General features: G+C 36.4%; 1 protein-coding gene across 3 annotated transcripts in view; it reads right to left on the minus strand.

Moving 5' to 3' along the window:
* Positions 1-21,450, minus strand: part of SEC24B (SEC24 homolog B, COPII coat complex component) — a 103,994-nt gene that overhangs the window by 53,508 nt on the left and 29,036 nt on the right. For 2 of the 3 annotated variants that reach the window (XM_064384019.1, XM_064384020.1), the window contains exons 2-4: positions 19,352-20,098; positions 9,978-10,145; positions 2,181-2,285 (exon numbers count right to left, since the gene is read on the minus strand). In XM_064384019.1, the coding sequence (XP_064240089.1) occupies positions 2,181-2,285; positions 9,978-10,145; positions 19,352-20,098 (1,020 nt within the window). The remainder of the gene's footprint in view (positions 1-2,180; positions 2,286-9,977; positions 10,146-19,351; positions 20,099-21,450) is intronic. The other variant, XM_064384021.1, reaches the window with a different exon arrangement.

Below are 21,450 nucleotides of genomic sequence, written 5' to 3' on the forward strand. Positions count from 1 at the left end.
CTTATTCAAATCATAAAAGTTAACCTCATCAATATGAGAACAAACTGACATCATGTGCCTCAGAGGATGCACTGAGAACACAACACAGCTTTAGTAGTGATTCTCTGAAAAGTGTATCATCTGAATCTAATCATGAGGAAACTTCAGATAAACCCACACTGGGGAACATTGTACAAAATAACTGGTTTGTACTCTTTGAAAATATTAAGGCAAAGAAAAAGAAAGGCTAATGAACTGCCACAGAGTGAAGAACTCTAAATAACATGACAACTAAATTCAATGCATGATCCAGACTGATCCTGGACCATGAAAACAGCTATAAAAGATCTACGTGAGACAACTGAGATTTGACCATGAACTGTGTTATCAGATATTATTCCATCAACACTCAATTTCTTGATAACTGTATTTTGGTTATGTAAGACATTGACCTTATGATTAGGAAACATACAATAAAGTATTAGAGGTAAAGTGCATAATGTCTCCAATTTACTTGCAAATGGTATAGAAAAAAATATACTGATAAAGAGAACTATAAAGCAAGTGTGGAAAAAATGGTTTATCTGGGTAAAGAGTACATGAGAGTTTCTTTTACACTTCTGTGAGTTTGAAATTTTGTTAAAATATAAAATTACAAAAAAAATTTCAGAAACAGACGAATATTTACATATTTAGAGTAAGAAAAATTATTTCTCACCTAGCACCCCTAATTTTATTCCCTAAAGTCACATATAATGATTTGAATATTTTTAAATGTACAGGAAATAGAAATTTGTGGTTAAAATGACTGTAGAACAGATCTTCCCATTTAGAACAGGAGAATCATGGTCACATAGAATAACTTGAAAGATCATCACTTAATGGTTCAATCTTAAACTACAGGTTGAGCATCCCTAATCTGAAAATCCAAAATCTTAAATGTTCCAAAATCCAAAATTTTATGAGGGCTGACATGATGCCACAAGTGGAAAATTCCACACCTCATATGACAAGTCATGGGAAAAACTGTTTCATCTACAAAATTATTAGAAATATTGTACAAGCCTGGAGAGGTAGCTCATGCCTGTAATCCCAGCACTTTGGGAGGTTGAGGTGGGCAGACTGCCGGAGTGCAGCAGGAGTTCGAGACCAGCTTGGGCAACATGGCGAAACCCGATCTCTAAAAAAAAATACAAAAATTAGCTGTGCATGGTGGCCTGTAGTCCCAGCTACATGGGAGTTGAGACAGGAGGATGGCGTGAGCCCAGGAGGCCGAGGTTGCAGTGAGCCATGATTGTGCCACTGCACTCCAGGCTGGGTGACAGAGTGAGACCCTGTCTCAAAAATAAAAAATAAAACAAAAAACATATATAGTACAAAATCACTTTGAGTGTATGTGTGTAAGTGTATGTGAAACATAAATGAATTTTGTATTTAGACTTGAGTCCTATCCTCAAGCTATCTCACTATGTATATGCAAATGTTCTGAAACCTGAAAAAATCTGAAATTTGAAACACTTCTCGCCCCAAGCCTTTCAGGTAACGGATATTCAACCCGTATTAGAATTAATGGAGGAACTGAACTGCTTAATTTTTAGTAGTGTTCTATCTATCAAAGGCAGAAAAAGATATTAAACAGTTGGCAACACATAACTATACACACAACTTCTTCAACTAGCAAGATATGTACTACTACTTCATGAAGCAGGAAAATAACTACAAATTCTGGGCCTTCTGAATACATGACAAAAAAAGCCAAAAGGACATCACTGAAACACTGTCCTTATTATAAAATCCACATGGCTTATTTTGATTAGACTAAAGTAGCATGCAAAGCAGAAAATGAAGCATTATTCCTAAAACGATGCTAGAGCAATCATCAGCCAAAAGCTTCAGTCAGGACTCATTCTATTGCATGTGACATGGGAGGAAATGCACTTCTGAGGGAAGAATGCACTCTACTATCATGAAAGAGGTATTCTGATTCTATTGTTTACAATATGGCAAAGATGTCTAAAGGAGGAAAAACAAAGCAAACAACACCTCATTTTATGTGACACAACCTTCTATGATGCAAACCTCGTAAGTTCATCATGCTAAATCTTCAAAGACTCTTTTTTAAAAGGCTAAGTAAGACTGTGGAAATAAAAAAAAAATTTGAGCAGGAAAAGATCAAGAACTGGTGTAAAGCTAAAGCAGACCTGCTTCCTCATCCTCCTCCTCCTCTTCCTCATCATCGGAAGTTGATGACAAGGGAGTTGGTGCGGAGCTAGCTTGGTTATTAACATATTCACCATACTGCATGCCTGTAAAGTGGAAAGCACAAACATAAGAGTCAAACCAACAGGAAAGATGAGAAACAAAATTTTGACATTGCATTAAAAGTGAGAAAGAACTCTGACATTCCAAAGAACATCCCAACATGCATATTAATATTAGCAAATTTATTATCAAAACTAGAACCATTAGAAAATCTCTGCAAAGCAGTTTAGTAAAAGCAGCTTTAATATGAACTGGCTTAAGTGTGAAAAGGTATATATCACGTATTGTACATTACACTGTTAGTATTTAGGAAGCTGAAATAATATTCTCTGAAAGGTTTACTGAGCTCTATATACGTTTATCTTCTTTGACCTTAGGGCCCTTATATATTTCCTTTGGGATTCTGCATTTTTGGTGGACAGCGATCATTTATAGTGAACTGATTTTGTACAGCATACAAAACACATACTTGGTACCTTCCTTCTGCTAATGTCACCTTGATGGTAACTCAGTTCCCATAAGGGAAAAAGAATGACTGTCAAAGAAAAAAACAGTATTCAGTATAGCTCTCCGCTAACAGTGGATACTCTGGGAGTGGGGGAGGAAGCGGGCTGCAGGACTTACTGTGACCCTACAAGTGTGACAATTAGAAAAAAACTGAATTTTTTGAGACAGCCAGTCATGTCGGTATCATCTTGTTGCCTACATGTGAGTCTGAAGCAAGTGAATAAGACTGGTCCTGTGTGAAATATACCAATAGAAGGCAGATTCCGTAGAAAAGGGCACAATGAACTGGTATTGGTGACTGTATATACTTTTCTTTAAAAAATGTAATTGGGTATTTCTATTATTTGATCTGGCAGAATCAGGACTTTAAAATTTAACATCTATACAATTTTTAAGAAAGAAAATAAAAATAATCTTAAAAATAATAACACTTCATAAATAAGAATAAACATCCTTGTACGGAAAATCTCATAGCTCTACTTTGAAAACAAGAAAAAAGAAAGCTCAGAAACATAGTGGGGATTTTCAAGAATGCTTCCTAATAATGTGGGGTACAATGAAACCCTGACTCACCAAAATCACACGGTAGTGATTTAATGCTCTCTTTATTTTTTTCAGGTGACTAGCATGCTTGATTAGCATGGATAAACAACTCATTTCTAGAGTAAGAAAAAAGCTAGTAAAGAAAAAAATTAAGAGTTTAGAAGCAAAGGTTAAACTGTAGATGAATGAAGCTTTGATCTTTAAACTATGACTAAAAAGTCATGGAAAAATCTGCTAGCTTTGCTGAAACATCTTTTGATATCAGTAAAATAGTATCACAAATTCATCTGAGAAAATAAAAATCGATGTAAAATAGGTTCAGGTAATGCAAGAAACAAACTTAGTATCTTGAAAAAACAAATTCAGAGTGGCATGTTCCTCTGACAAAAGCCCAATTAAAATGAAAATTTGAGCCAAGCACAATAGCTCATGTCTATACACCCAGCACTTTGGAGGGCTCAGGCGGGAGTATCACTTGAAGTCTGGAGTTCAAGACCAGCCTGGGCAACATAGTGAGACCCCATCTCTGTAAAAAGTAAATGGTGCCCTGCTCTAGGTTGGGTACAGCACACATAGACTATGACAAACGGGGAGCTATAGTCAGAAAGGGGCTGATAGCCAAGTCATCTATTCTAGCATAAGTGAATGACTATGTGAGCTTCCTGAAGTGCCTCTAATTCAGATTCTCTTTAAGAGCCAGAATGTAGGTATGAGATACATAGATCAACTACATAAGATGGTAAAATATGACATCCTTTTCCAGAGCTCAGCCTGAAACCCACTGTAGAAATGTATGTACATGGAGTAGCTATCTCTACCACCACCATCACCACCACAAATGTTACATCATAATTTATTCTATCTTAACCAGGGCTTCCAAGGTATAAATCTACTAAAACAAGAAACATGAAACACTTTATATAATCTAACATGAGGTAGCACTGTTATCAAAGGGCTCCAATATTTTAGAAAGAACATTTAGTTTAAAGTACCTACCATTAAAGTACCTTCAGGCAAAACTTTCCAGGGGACCATATCCTTGGGGCTGCTTAATATTCTTCAGTGTTCCCTAGATACAGCTATACTAGGAATAAATCAAACTAATCTTAAGAGAACAAATCTCTTGTAGAGGTTAGCTTTTTTTAATTCAGGAGTTCAGACTTTTGAGTAACTGCTCTGTTTCCTAAACTAGAAAGTACATGCTAAAGACTTTTCCAGGGTCCCCACAAAAGAATGGTTTTAAGGGAATCAGTTTTCAGACATAAATTCCCATAAGTACTCTCTTTCCTCAAACTTATCCACCTAACAAAGTGCCTGTGTTAACGACAACCTTTCTTTTACTTTACAAAGGGAACACATGACCTTAGCTTATCCTAATTCTTACCATGATACATTGCTCTAATGTATACAAGTCTCTCATTATACAGTACACAGTAAGAAATACCGAACAGAGAAGCAGCATGACATTATGGATAAAGATGGGGACTCTGGGTTCAACTTCAGGCTCTATCACTTACTACTTGTATGTCCTTGGGCAAGTTACTAAACTCTGTTCTTCATTTATATTATCTATAAAATGGGGTAACACTTCAAATGGTTGTGGTAAGGACTAAATGAGTTAATATATTTCACATGCTTAGAATGGTGCATGACATACACCAAATACGAAATAAAGGTTAGCTATATCACTAACTTTAAAAACATATTTTTATGTATATTTAAATTATTTTCAGCTGTTCTTTTTAGGGCACATGATTAGTGAGAAAAAAACTCTCACCAACCTGACTAGCATACTCAGTCCTTCTATTTATTTATTTATAAGACGGTCTCACTCTGTTGCCCAGGCTGGAGTGCAGTGGCAGGATCTCAGCTCACTGAAACCTCTGCTTCCTGGGTGCAAGCAATTTTTCTGCCTCAGCCTCCCAAGTAGCTGGGATTACAGGCCAGCTAATTTTTTTGGATTTTTAGTAGAAATGGGGTTTCACGATATTGTCCAGGCTGGTCTCCAATTCCTGAATGATCCATCCACCTTGGCCTCTCAAAATGCTGAGATTACAGGTGTGAGCCACCATGTCTGGTCATAATTATTTTAACACCAAATGGAATTATTTTCTAGGACTACCAAGTATTTTTAAGATATACTCACTAAAACTCACAGATAAAAAATTCTGTGATTTCTTTCAAAGTCAATGTGAGAAGTGTAAGATAATATTTTATAACATTTTTAAGATAAAATATAATATAGTCAATTATTAATTTTTATATTTTATAAAATATTTAACACTTTCACTATCCTTTTAACAAAAAAGTATTTACCAACAAGTGAATCAACTAGTACTTAGTAGTATATGCTTTGACATTTTTGAGGAGTGCTTTTGCCAATTAGGTCATATGGAGATATCATCCATAAAATAAATGGCCTTTATCACAGCTTGACGTTTTTGATACAAACACATTTACAGGGTATGGTAGTCAGGCACAGTGGCTCACACCTGTAATCTCAGCACTTGGGAGGCCAAGGCGGAGAATCACTTGAGCCTTAGAATTCAAGACCAGCCTGGGCAACACAGTAAGACCTCATCTCTACAAATAATTTTTTTAAAAAATTAGGTGTGGTGGTGTGTGCCTGTGGCCCTAGCTACTCAGGAGGCTATGACAGGAATATCAGGGACTCAAGGGTCAAGGCTGCAGTGAGCTGAGATCTTGCCACTGTACTCTGGCCTGGGCAACAGAGCAAGACCCTGTCTCTAAATAAATAAATAATAATAAATAAAGGGTGTGGTAAGATATATTGGCCATGGTTGAGGGAAATTCAAAATATTTTGAGTAACTGCTGATAGAGTAAAACAAATACTGAATCTGAAGGCAAAAGGTATGCACTATCCTATCAACTCTGTAGGTCTTTAGGTAAGACATGTAACCTTTCTAAACTTCAATGTCCTCTCTTATAAAAGGAAGCAAAGATACGATATGCTTGTTCCATGTGATGAGAAAGTAAGATAGAAAAAGTTAAAGGAATTTGCAAATTACAAACTGCTATATGAAATAATAATGTTAACAACTATCTACCACCTGGAAAATAAAATCTAAGAAACAATAATTTGACATGGAACTCAGCAGATTAAAGAGAGTCAAAGCAAAATAAAGAAAAATAGAACGATACTGCTTTAGTAGAACTCTTCCAATATAATTCTAATCTATTTTATGTGAACAATGTTTCTCAGCAATTATATGTATGAAAATAAAAACTGGGAATGAAACTGATCTGAACACTATCATATTCTTTTTTTTTTTTTTTTTTTTTTTTTTTTTTTTGAGACGGAGTTTCGCTCTTGATACCCAGGCTGGAGCGCAATGGCGCGATTTCGGCTCACCGCAATCTCCGCCTCCTGGGTTCAGGCAATTCTCCTGCCTCAGCCTCCTGAGTAGCTGGGATTACAGGCACGCGCCACCGTGCCCAGCTAATTTTTTTTTTTTGTATTAGTAGAGACGGGGTTTCACCATGTTGACCAAGATGGTCTCGATCTCTTGACCTCGTGATCCACCCGCCTCGGCCTCCCAAAGTGCTGGGATTACAGGCTTGAGCCACCGCGCCCGGCCAACACTATCATATTCTAACAATGAATCATATGCTACTCAGATACAAAGCGATAATGGGGAGAGGAGACAGCCCATTCATTTCACTGAAAGATGTATTTCCAATTAAAAACATACTTTAAATAAACACAAAAATTCATGATGTTTATGTTGTTTTGACCAATTTTATACAAACAGTAAAAGTTGTAATGAATGACCGGGGACAGCGGCTCACACCTGTAATCCCAGCACTTTGGGAGGCGTAGGCAGGAGGATCACTTGAGGCCAGGAGTTTGAGATCAGCCTGGTCAACATGGTGAAACCCCATTTCTATTAAAAATATAAAAATTAGCCAGGCATGTTGGCGCACACATTTAATCCCAACTACTCAGGAGGCTGAGACATGAGAATCTGTTGAACCTGGGAGGCAGAGGTTGCAGGGACCCAAGATCATGCCACTGTACTCCAGGCCTGGGTGACAGGGCAAGTCTGTCTTAAAAAAATAAAAACAAAAAAGAGAGAGAGAGAGAAAAAAAAAAGTTATAATGATTGATGCCTTAATTCAAAAGAAAAAAAATACTATTTAGAGACTTACAATCATAGATAATAAATTTTAACATTTCAATTTATATATTATTGTCATGGAACAGCACAGTAGAGTGATAAAAGAGTTTCTACTTTAAAAATATATTACATTATTATATTAAGGAAAGGGGATATGCCTTCAAAGAGAAAAAAGAAAAATGTAAACTTTCCAAATGCTAAAGAAGGGCTACTTGTGTTTTTTGCGAAAGGTTGATGGGAGGTATCGTTCCAAAGGATATATTTGAAAGACTAATATAACATCTCTGTTTTAAAAGTCAGCCAGCATATGTAATATGTTAAAAATTACACAACTACAAGTAAATTTTTGATGAAAAATTTTAGGTATCAACCTAAAAAATGTTCAAGTAGGTAGTTTAAATTTTTGACAAAAAATTTTAGGTATCAATCTAAAATATATTCAAGTAGGCAGTTTATAAAAAAAATAGGGGCTTGTCAAACAAAAATTTGATGTCTCTCCTAAAAATAGGTAAAAAAATGCTTAGCCTTGGGAGAACAACTAAGCAAAGGTGTCTTTGCAGCTGGAAGAAAAAAAGCTAATCTCTTTTTAAGTATTACCACTTTAGTAGGTCATATCAGGCCCATAGTAAACCCTATGCAGATGACATACTGCACAATTCCAAGAGGCTCCATTCATGCAATGACAATTTGCACCACCATATGTGGTAGCCCTGACTCAATTAGGTTGTGTAGCCCAGATCTATCCAAAGACAAAGAAGTCACTAAGAGGCCATTCTCCTACTTATGAAAAAGGAACAATAAAAACTACAATTCAGATGTCTCTAGTATGATCTTTTCTGTTGCTTAAGCAAGGAACTTATCTTAGATAAATCGAGAGTTTGTCAACAGCCAATGACAACAAAAATTCAGCCTTATTTTATAGAAAGAATACAAGACAGAGAGATCTGAGTTAAAAATCTTTTGCTTTGCTACTCTACTTACTAACTTGCAGTCTTGGGCAAGTTACCTAGCCTCTGTCAATCTCACTTTTCTCATCTGTAAAAAAAGGAAGAGTATCTATGTCACAGGATTAATATGTGAATTAATGATATATAAAATATCTGGTATATTGTATGTACAATAAATGGCAGCTTATTCTACTTTCAAAATATATTTTAATAGAAAAAGAAGAAATGTAATTGTTAAGTGGGCAAACCGTTTACAAAAGAATATTTATAAAAAGATGGTAGGATGGTATTCAAAGTAAGATGGTCAAAAAGAAAATATGACAGGAAGAAAGAAATCAGCAGGGGCAATGTAAAAGGTCAAAAAAAAAAAAAAGCAAAATATTTAAGAAGTGGAGGGCAGTCATCAATGTAGAAGAAAAACAAGAAAATACACCATTCATTTAGTCAGGGCTTTATCTATCCTAAAAGCTTTTTTGATTTGTGATAAGCAAAACTAGTACTGGCCCTTCACTTTGAAGGCAAATACTTTTAAAAACTAAATTCTATTTCCAGTATACCCACTGGATTGTTGAGAATCAACAGACACTCTTTGGTGCTGCAGTTCCTTTTCCTAAAAAACCAAGTAAGAAAATGTATAATGTATCATCTGATCAATTGATAGAAAGGTCTCTGTTGACCACACTGACATTCAACAGATAGAAGCCATGAGATCACCCTAGGAATTTATCATGCTTTTCTTCCTTTTCTCAGTTTCGGACTATAAGAAGGTTCTTTATACTCAAGGTTAGGAGCTGTCACTACACAGTGAGTGTAGTCCCTAAAATAATACAATGGTTGCTCTGGAAATACAAACTATAGGTTCTTGAAAAAAATTCAATCATCTCTGATCAAATGAAAAATGCCACATAATAACCTAAAACATCACTACTTTGGAATTTTAGCCAGACAGGTACAAAAAAAAACTGCCAAAAGAAACAACATGGGGAAGCAGGATCAAAACAACACATTTTATTACCCTTTACTTACTTAACACATGGAGAATATTAAACAAACAATAAATCATATAGTTCGTCAATGATGCAAGAGTATGGGTTACAATTTCATTTTTACCTCCCTTCATTTGCAAAATTGTGTCAAAGCTTATTTTCTATTATCAGTAACAAAAAGCACAGAAATAATTAAATAGGATATGAAGAGTCACTAAGTAATTAAGTCTTGGCTACTTTATCCTGAAAGAAACTATACTACCTTTAAAAAACAGGAAATAAATGTTCTATGACAATGGGATAAAATAATAAACCATTATACATTGACACAATGAGTAATTAGCCATAGAAAGAGCTATAAAGACTCAAAAAATATATGAAGGACTATGTGTAATTTAATAAACAGAAATGCAAAATACAAAATGGTATGTAATTATGTAAAACATATATGAGACACAGTCAGTTAATATTCTAAAAGTTGTGTTTGGATTGAGATTATAATTTTTTTTATATCTTCTATAAATTAGGATCCTACAGTTTAACTTTTTAAAATCAGCTATTCAAATACGTACGTGTGTCTGTGTGTGCATACAATAATAAATATCTCAAATACCTTTCTGTTGTAATAGCTCTGATGGCTGTGTAACTGAGGTCACAGGCTCAACTGGGTGATTTGCAGTGGGAGGTGTTCTTGTTGATGAGGATCCTGATAAAACAGTGGAAACTACTGGGCTGGACTTGGGAGGCTGAACATTTTGCATAACAGGACAGGATAAAGAATCTGCAATTGAAGATAAGAAACTATTTCATCCACAGAAACTTGAAATATATTTAAATAATATATATTACTATATAGAATAATGTATGCAATATATAACTATGTATTATACTTATATATAATAATATATATTACTAACAAAATACAGTTTATCTGAAGTTCTTGTAGAAACTTCAATAGCATCACATTTACCTAGTACATCTAGAAAAGAAGGTGGTCCAAATGATTTTTTAAAAACTGAAAAATTACTCATCAAATGTTTTAATAAATTTTATTGACAATTTTCCTAAAATATTTCACAATCTTCCTTACCTTCTTAAACAAAATGAACTCAAACAACTTTTACTTACTAATGATCTCAACGAACACTAATTATTGTACAGATTATTGTACTATGCAATGGTGACTCAGGTAAGGAGATGAATAGAGGTTTCTGACTCTGCAATAATGTGGTCTCTGAATTCCATAAACACTTCCAGTATCAGTTCAGATCTCGTTTTGCACTATAAACTGCCACTTCTCATTTGCTGTTTCTAACCAGATGCCTTATTTCACATGTAACTAAATAAGGGTCTAACCATAACACAAGGTTGAACTTCTGGAATAAAGTGCACATGACTCATCGTGGGTCTTTGTGATAGCTCAAAATACCAAATGTCTCCTCGAAGGCAAAATCGTCCTTAGTTGAAAAACAATGGGTAAGTTATGGAAGATAATCTTCCAGATTATCCAACCAAGAGATAACTGAAAAACCTATGGTAAAAGGCTAGCGGTGAGCAGTCACTATATACTGAATAAATCTACATACATATACCTGCACATATATGTATGTGTCTCTGTGTATGGTGTGTGTGTATATATATGTAAACAGTCTTAGCTCTGGGACTGAAACAAATAGGAATATGGTGACAAAACAAAACGTGTTATATATCCTAATAGTGTAAAAACAACATAAACGGGTATGAGGAACAGGGAAAGAAGGCAGAAGGTAGTCTAAATATGCTGACTGCTTCATCATTTTTAGTAAGAAGATAAACTGTCATTGTGGAAGACTGAAAACATCATCACAATATTTTACAGTTCCTGTCGTTAACGTGGAGTCTATTTTACCACCCTTTGAATGGGAGCAAACTGTGACTGGCTTTAATCAACAGAATGTGGCAGAAATAAAAGCGTACAAGTCCCAGACCTCAAGTCTTAAGGAGCACCACAGCTTATGCCTTTCCCCTCTGAAATGCTGCGTGGATTATCATATAGGGAAGCTGGTCTAGCCACGTGGAGAAAGACCTAGGCACACCAGTGAAGTGTCTGCACCGACTGCTAGACATGTGAGTGAAGCCATCTTAGAATCTTCTAGTCCTGCAAATCTCCAGCTAAATGAATTCACATGAACGAGTTCAAGAAAAACCAGCAGAACTACCCAGCAAACTCATAAAACCAAGAAAAATAATAAATTATTATTTTAAACCAGCAATAATAGCTGACATTATCACTAAAACTGCCAACATAAAACAGTGATTAAAAATATTTAATGGTATACATATAAAAACTGAGAAAGATATATTTATTTAAAATTAGGGTCGGGTGTGGTTGCTCATACCTATAATCCCAGAACTTTAGGAGGCCAAGGTGGGCAGATTGCTTGAGCCCAGGAGTTTGAGACCAGCCTAGGCAACATGGTGAAACCCCATCTCTACTAAAAAATACAAAAATTAGCCAGGCATGGTGGTGCGTACCTGTGGTCCCTAGCTACTCATGAGACTCAGGTGGGAGGATGGCTTGAGCCCAGGAGGAGGAGGTTGCAGGTGTATGTGTATATATATGTATGTATCAATACACATGAATATATATAAAGCATAATAAATGCCCATGAACTCAGCATCCAATTTTGAAAATAAAACATTTCTAATATTGCTGAAACTCTCAATATGCTCCTCACAGAAAGCATTCCCCTGCCCCTCCTGAATCATGTTTATTATTCTCGTTTTTGTTTTCAAATAGCTTACCACATATATATGTATCCCTAGACATTATTTTTGCTTGTTTTGTAAACTTTATAACAATAACATACTGCAGGTATTCTTCCATATTTCTTGTGCTACATTCCTGGGATTCACTCATGTTAAGAGTGTAGCTCTATTTAATTTTCACTGTGTTCAGAAGTCCAATAGAAGAATATAATTTATTTATTCATTCCGCTATTGTTATTTATGTTATTTCCAATTTTTTGTTTTCACAAACAGTGCAGCTATGAATACTCATGCACTTGTCCCTGGCATAGATATTCAAGTTTCTCTAGGGCAGAGCTTCTCCACATATATGCCACAGCTCAAATATCTGGAGGTGTGCAGCAAGGGATATTGAATCCCTCAGCCCTGGGGACAGCTCTGTAGGAAATGAGGTCTTTGGCCTAGAGAGCAGACTAGTCTCTTTGTCCGGTATCTTTAAAAAAAAATACTATTTGCCATAAGAGGCATCCATCTAAAACAGGAAGTGGTGCTGCTTATGGCCTATTCCAAGTGTAGCCTACAAACTAGCAACACCTCATGTCGAAGATTGTTAGAAAATAGAATCTTAGGCTAAGCCCTAAAAGACCTGGTGAATTAGAACCTACATTTAAACAAGATCCCAGGTGACACATATGCATAGTTTGATGAAGACTTCTCTAGAGTATATAGAAGAGGGATAGCTGTGCTGTGGGGTATGGTTATTTTCAATCCACCAATGCCAAATTTTCCTAAAATACAAATGAATATACCCTCCCACCAAGAGTGTCTAAGAGTTTCCTGTTACTCCATGTCTTCACCATTCTTGGTATTGTTAGACTTTCTGTTTTTTACCCATCTGATACTAGGTATAAGATGTCCCATTCTAGTTTTAGTTTGCTTTCCACTGTTTATTAATGAGATTGAGTATGTTTTCATTTCATCTCTGTGCAATGCCTATTCAATTACTTTTCTTCTGGTTGTTGGTCTTTTCCTTATTAATTTCTATGTAGCACTGTGTATTCTGGGTAAATACTGTAAGTATATATATTTTTTTCGAGTTCACAGCTTGTGTTTTGTTTTTCTTCATGTTGTCTTTCAATAAAGTAAAGTTTTAAATTAGAAATGAGTTATCATGTTTATCCTTTATGGCTAGCATTATGTGCACTGTCCTTAAAAATTCTTTCCCTACTCCAAGGTTCTAGAGATAGTCTCCTATTTTCTCTGAAAAGTTTTAAAGTTTTGCTTTTTGCATTTACACATTTACTTAACCTGCAATTAATTTTATACATGGAGACTTTATCCTTCAGATTAAAGCTAAAGTATTACTTCCTTAGGGAAGACTTCCCCTAGGTGTCATGACTAACAGGCTAAATGCACCTAAAGTAATGCTCCCAAGTACCATACACCTTTGCTTCATGATACTTAAACAATAATAGAAATTTTACATTCGTTTGTGTTTATTTGGATGTTTGCTTCTCTAAGTGAATTGCAAACTTTATGAGGATAGCATTAAGTGTTTTTACTCACTATTTCATCTCCCAACACTAGAACAACTTGTGGAACATAGTTGGCTTTCAAGTGTTTGTTGGAAGAATGGAGGTAAGGTCTACCAACATTAAGGTCTAGAGAAGAATGCCAACCAAGAAGTTGCTCTTTTCACAAAGGGAATTTGACAAAAGAAACAATACATAAAACTGGAACTATGCAAAATGCACTGCTGCACTGTTAGTTACGGAGTTGTGATTCCTGAGAGAAGAAAATTATGATTCAAGAATATATTCGGTTTTTGATAATTAAGGTAGTTCCTCAGTTAATTTTTTACTTTTACTCCTGGGGTCAAGTGATCCTTCTGCCGTGGCCTCCCAAAGTGCTGGGATTATAGGCTGAGCCACCATGTCCAGCCTTTAGTTAGTTCTCAGGAACTCCTTAGTTCCCTGTTAGTTACTTAGAATTCATTTCCTCATGTATAACACATATGAGGATTAGGTATGTAGATAGCCTCTGAAAAGAATACTCCTTTATTAATATAATCCTATAAAAGTAAGCCCTATCTTAATCAATTGTGCATAAGATTCTTTTTTTTTTTTTTACATCCCATTTTCTGAGGAAAAAACTCTCAACCTTTCCCCAGTGTCTGGTATTTTTTTTCTTTTCTTTTCTTTTTTCTTTTTTTTTTTTTGAGATGGAGTTTCCCTCGTGTTGCCCAGGCTAGAGTGCAATGGCATGATCTCAGCTCACTGCAACCTCTGCCTCCTGGGCTCAAGTGATTCTCCTGCCTCAGCCTCCCCAGTAGCTGGGATTACAGGCATGTGCCACCACACCCAGCTAATTTTTTGAAGTTTTAGTAGAGATGGGGTTCCCCCATGTTGGTCAGGCTGGTCTCAAACTCCTGACCTCACCTCAGATGATCCCACCGCCTCGGCCTCCCAAAGTGTTGGAATTATAGGTGTGAGCCACTGCGCTGGGTGCGTAAAATTTCTTAGGAACTAGGAGAGATTAAATAAATTCTCAGTTAATAGTACCACCACCCATTCAAGTTGTTCAAACTAGAAATTTTAAATCATCTTGTATTCTTTTTCCTTCATAAACTGTATCAACAAATCCTTGAAGTTATCTCTCTCATCTGTCTTCTGTATAAATGAATCCAGCCTAAGTTATCATTCTTCACCTAGATAATTGTAGTAATTCCTTTCTAGCTGGTTTTCCTGTTCTAGGTTCTTCCTCCTCCAGTTATCTACTACACTATTCACAGAAGAAAGTTCTGAAACACAAATCTGATAGTGCCACCACCTTGCTTATAAAGTTTTAATGGCTGCTGATTACATATAGGACAAGGCATATGTCCTTCATTAATGCTCACCTATCCAAATGCCACAGTCCAGGAGAAATTGAGGTTGACATTCTGGAGAAAGGATAACTGCTAAAGCCAAAATCTGAAGTCAGTGAACACAAAGATGGATATCTCATCTTCTGAGCTTGGAGGAGAACATGTAGAAAAATTTACAAGTAGTGGGCACAAAGTTGAAAAAAGATGATAAGGTTCAAGAGTATCTTTAGAAAAACTGAAGGAGTAAGAATGTGAGGGAGTAAAATTACGCTATTCCCATAACTCTGCAATCACACAAGTTTCTAAAACTAAAAATAGTCTCTTGTACTGCACTACTTGTATTTTGTATGAGCACTTTATTTTTCCAATGCCGTTGTCTAATTTATTTCTTATTTATATTTCTATGTCCAAACAATCATGTCCTACAAGGTATTTGCTTTTGCTTTTCTTCAGGCACATTATCACCCAGAGATGACAGATACAATATTAACTTATCGGTGACTGTATCTTAGTGTCATGTGTGTAGTGGACTTTTATTCACAAGAATTATATACCACTTCTCGGCCTTTTGGCTAAGATCAAGTGTGAAGAATTATATAAATGCTTATTATTTTTACTCAAGTAGCTTTTTAATTGCTTTTATATAAAACTGTGCATTACAAAACAGCATTAATCAGACGCTACTATTTTATAATATGCTATCAAGATGTGATTTTTATTAAGCAAGAAATATTCAAAACAATTCATTTTAATCAAAATAATTTTTCTGGCAAAATTCTACATCTTGGCAACAAGACTAATCTTGCTAATTTTTAAAATTATGTGCTTTTTAGAACAAAGAGATACTGAAGACAAACGAAGAAAATGATTGTAAATTAATCTATAGAGTTTTGATACTCATCTTGCTGTCAAAAATGAGCATCTTTACATCCCCAAGTCACACTCAGGCAACTTCACCTCAAACTAAAAAAGAGCTTCTGTACTTATTACCTATTACAATTCTATACTAAATTACTTGACTATACTAGAGATTCACCTACAGTGATAGTTCACTTTTAAACACTAGCCAAAAGTGCAACCTAAGTTAACAACTAACGTAGCACTCAAAACACACATACTTGGAGTCGACTTTTTTTTTTTGAGACAGAGTCTCACTCTGTCCCCCAGGCTAGAGTGCAATGGCGTGGTCTCAGCTCACTGCAACCTCTGCCTCCTGGGTTCAAGTGATTCTCCTGTCTCAGCCTCTCGAGTAGCTGGGATTATAAGCGTGTGCCACCACACCTGGCTCCAGCAAATTTTTGTATTTTTAGTAGAAACGGGGTTTCACTATGTTGGCCAGGTTGGTCTTGAACTCCTGACCTCATGATACACCCACCTTGGCCTCCCAAAGTGCTGGGATTACAGGCCTGAGCCACTGTGCCCAGCCTGGAGTGAACTTTTTAATAAAATAATTGAAGTTTTAGTACTGAATTATAATGTACTAATATGCTTTTCTAAAATAAAGCTAATGAGATAATATTTAAAGGTCCCCTTCAGTCTATGTTTTGAATATGAATTCATTAACTGCCTTAAGATAGCAGTATATATCCATCTATCCTCATATTTTTGATAGTCGCTTAACTCAGGTTTATGCTTTTGCATCTCCGACTCTACAAAATGACTGAGGACTTTTAGTATACCTGACAATGAAGTTGGTATAATCAAGTATTTAAAAAGGTAACCATTTCTGTCAATTATTCAAAGGCTGAATTTCACACAAAACTATGTTTAATACCGAAGATTCTCATTTTAAGGTGAAAATATAATTTGAATGTTGAAAGCAATTATGTTGCCTGCCTTTCTAGAACATTAAACTCAATATTCCCATACCCTGTACCTAGTACAAGGTACTTTTACCTAGGCTCCCCAAGGCACTGCAACAAACTCACAGGTTTCCAAGGAATATTTTAAATTGTCAAGAAAAAGTGATATGTGTCAAATACCTTATGAACTACTACTAAGCTACATGGGGCACTTGAAAAAATATTGAAATATATCAACTGAGAAAGTTTGACAACTTTGGCAATATTTAATTTTAAAGTAACCTCTATTTCTTTTGAAATGGTAAAGCACTTGTGTCATATTAACCTGAGATGTATTTGTCAACCTCTGAAATTCAAGTAAAAAGTAATTTACAAATCTAAAGGCAGAAAAAAACTCCACTTCTGAACACAAATTAAATTCTAAAATATATTCATTATGGCACTCACAATATAGTACTAAGATTAAAAGAATGAAAATATATCCCGCCTCTCTGCCTACAGGGCCCATTGGAGCAGTTATTCAAACAGAGAATAGTTTTGTAATTTATTCTCTCCCTTTATTTAATATTTTTTTAATGATAGGCCTTTCCCAATTACTTGTTCTGATCATTAGCCAAGTGACCCCATATTTCCCTGACACATCTCAATATTAATTGGTTCCATCCAGGGTGCTATTCCTACCTCAGGACTAACACAGGAATTACTTGTATTTCCTTTGTCCTGAAAGTCACAAAACCCTTAAATTGAAAGGACGTTAGGATAAATGGATCTGCAAAGGAATGCTGAAAGCAGAGAGGAAAACAGACTTTCTAGAAGACAGAAAACCCTGGTTCTGAGCAAGCAGAAGAAACTGACCTCCAGGCCAAGCTCTGTTTCTACCATTAACGACCACAGGCAATTCAACTTGGATAGTGTTCTTCATTTGTAAAACAAAAGGATTACAGTAAAATTTAGATCTGTTTCACAGCATCACTTAAGATCTAGTTAGAAATAGATTCTCAAGAGTACCCTGGAGATTCTATTCTAGCTCAGTAAATTGTAGTTGAAAATCACAATCTGTGCAAGTGATTCTGGTAGACAGCCAGATTTGGGAACTGTGACAGACACTTTCAGTTGACTCACCCAAGTCAGTGCTAACTCCCTTCTTTCTTGCTTGCCTCTACTATGGATGCTAAAAAAAGGCTCAATATTCATTTTCCAGCCTTCCCTGAAGCTAGGAATGGTCTTTTCAACAGTTATGGCAAATGATCTGTAAAATGAAGTCTGTCAATGCCACTATCCAGTCCCCTCTCCTCTCCTTTCATCCTGCTTTTAATTCTGACTTAATGTCTATAGGTACAGAAGTATCTTGTTTCTATAACCTACATGCTAAGAGTGGCAGAGTAGAAAGAGAAAAAAGGATACCAAGAACACCTGGATCCACTGCATCCACCTAGACTAGCGATGTGAGGAAAATACCCCTTTTTGTTTAAACTACTATTAGTTGCTTGGAGCCGAAAGCATTTCTAAACGACATAGCAATGAAAGAGTAGATGATCTCAAATGTACAACTCAGATCTAAAGTTCTAATTTTAAATAATTTAATTGTCCAGAGAAGGATACCTTTCTACATCTTTGATGCAATGGCTACCCAGACAATGATACAAAATGTAAAGACACCATTTCAAAAGTAACCACAGCTTTACCAATTCCCATTTTTTACATACATTTTCATTCGGTTCAAGAGGAGATTCTGTTAAATTCAAGTTCGCAAACAATTAAAATGAGTATATCTTATGGCAACACTACACTTATCATATGGAAACACTGCATGGTAGTCTCAGCTACTTGTGGGGCTGAGATGGGAGAATCGCTTGAGCCCAGCAGGACGAGGCTGCCATAAGCCAAGATCATGCTCAGCCTGGGTGATAAAGTGAGACCATTTCTCAGAGAGAAAAAAAAAAAAAAAAAAGCTCCACCTTACATACATTTCAAATGAACAAATTTAACAATGCCCTTGTAGTTTAGGAAGGTCAGAAAGGCTAAATACCATGGTATTCTTCATGCGTCTTCCTTTCCCTTCCCCATCTTTCAGCCTAACTTACTAATCTGAAAATGAGACACACTGTTTACATGCAGGACAGATACCTTCTGCAGGAGTCGCTAACAGGGCTAACTTGGGGAAACCAGTGCGCTGCAGCAAGTCATCCGTCTTTCTAAGCCCGGCTCCAGCTAAAAAAACAACTGTCCCAAGCTTAAACTAGTATAAAAAAGAAAATAGTAGCCAACATAACCTCAAAAATAGACCCTTCCATTTTGCCCTGTATCTAATTCACATTAAAGACAACAACTGCAGATATATAAAATATGTCAGTAAATACTGATTGATCATGTCATGGAACCAAGCTAGACAAGGCAGATGGTTGGGTGGCTAACTGGGAATGGATGAGAAGAAAGGGTTCAAAGAGATGCTGCAAAAAAAAAACAATAAATTGAGCAAACTTCCAATTTTTCTATTAGGCAATACCACCTTTAATCTTCATGTAAATAATAACTTGATTGGGAATGCACTGATTATCAAACATGTTTTGGTTAACTTTTCATTTAACCTACCAGTAACTGTTGGGTTGTTGTTCGCTATTGCCAGAGATCCTGTGTGGTTTCGGATGAGATTGTCTTGAGTCGATGGAAGGCCTGGAGCTGACCACGTTAGAGTATTGTATCCTGAAAGACTTTGCTGCTGGTGGTGCTGTTGTGATGGTGGAGGTGGAAGTGGTGATGGATGGCTGATAGCTGTATTTTGACCAGAGAACGAATTATCTTTAACTGGCCTAACAGTCGGAGCATTCTGTGAGGTAAACATTTGCCCATATGTATCACCAGCAGGCAGAGAGGGATATGAAACACTAGGATATGCAGCATTAGAAACAGTTGACATAGCATAATGACCACAAGTAGAGGGAAATCCCTGAGAAGCAACAGAAGAGTTGGCAGAGTACATGGCTGGACTATTGTAGTGATTCACAAAAGAGGAGTATGGTTGGGAGGCACTCGTATGCAAATGGGATGCTGATGATGCAGCACCTTGAAAAGATCCTGGAGTGGATCCCACAACATGAGGGGCAGGAGGACCCCTGCTGTACATCTGCTGTGCTCCCGGCTGTTGGTTCGCTGTGCTAGGAGTCACCACATTTTGTGTTGGTACTGTATAGAGAGCAGAGTAGTAATCACCACACTGGGTATCCAATGGTAATGAGGTCATTTTCCCAGGTCCTTGAGAGTAATGTCCTGAGGGAGCAATATAGTTTTGATGATGCAATCCATATCCAGATGGAACCTGCATTTGATTCTGGGCTGGACCTGAAAAAGAAAAGCAAATATTTACAGGGATTGGTAAAGAGATAACTAATTTTTAAACACAGTCCCTATTTAAATGTTGACCCAATTAACTTTCTTTTCCATAATCCCAACTTATCACAAAAGATATACACTGTTATAGACCCATTATGGTAGCCAGCCTCCAACATGTCCCCAATGATCCCCACCTCCTGTTATTCATACCCTTGTGTAGTCCTCCCTCCCAATGTACCAGGACTGGTCTGTACGAACAGTAGCATATGGCAGAGGTGATGACATGTCTCTCAGATCACTCAGTCTGAAAGAAGCAAGCTCCAAGCTGTGAACAGCCCTATAAAGAAGCCCACGCAGTGAGGAACTTAACTCTGGCCAATAGCCAAAGAGAAACTAAGCCATCTGCCAACAACCATGACTGAGCTTTCAGGCAGATCCTTCAAACTCAGTAGAGCCTTAAGATTCAACTATAGCCTAGCTAACAGCTTATCTCATGAGAGACCCTCAACCAGAACCACCTAGCTAGGCTGCTCCTTTATGTTCCTGAGAAACTATGAAATAAATTGTTGTTTTTAAGTTGTTAAGTTTTGGGGGCATTTTGTTATACAGCTATCAAACTAACACACCCAGCCTGGAAGAAGTTTAAACTTTTTTTTTGAGACAGGGTCTTGCTCTGAAACCCAGGCTAGAGTGCAGTGGCATGATCATGGTTCACTACAGTCTTGTTCTCCTGGGCTCAAGCAATCTTCTCACCTCAGCCTCCCAAGTAACTGGGATTACAGGCATGCACCATGGTGACCAACTAATTTTTACTTACTGATTTTCTACAGATATGGGCTGTCACTGTGTTGCCCAGGCTGGTCTCCCATACACCATTGCCCAGCTAATGTTTTTAAATTTATTTTTTGTAGAGATAGGGTCTCACTGTGTGCCCAGGCTGGTCCTGGACTAAAGTGATCCTCCTCCCTCAACCTCCCAAAATGCTGGGATTATAGGCATGAGCCCCTGTACAGTCAAAACTTTTAAAGTTTTTTTTCCTAACTATAAAAGTAACAATATAACCACTGTAGAAAAAAATTCAAACAATGAAGAATATGAAGTAAAAATCTCTGCCTAGTAGCTTATATCCTATTTCTGAGATATAGTCACAGTTAATGGTTATATATCCTCTGTATATCCATGTCTATGTAATGCACATGTAAGCATGTATATAATTTACTTGATTTTTTAAACACATAAAAAGGATTATATTACAGTTCTGCAACTTGCTTTTTACTTAATATATGCTGAATATCCTTCTGTGTTACCATATATAAATCCTCATTATTCTTTAAAAAATTTACATATAATACTTCATTGTA

This window comes from Aotus nancymaae, unplaced genomic scaffold, assembly GCF_030222135.1.
Source record: "Aotus nancymaae isolate 86718 unplaced genomic scaffold, 86718_ANA_hifiasm-v0.15.2.pri h1tg000033l, whole genome shotgun sequence".
NCBI classification, from domain to species: domain Eukaryota; kingdom Metazoa; phylum Chordata; class Mammalia; order Primates; family Aotidae; genus Aotus; species Aotus nancymaae.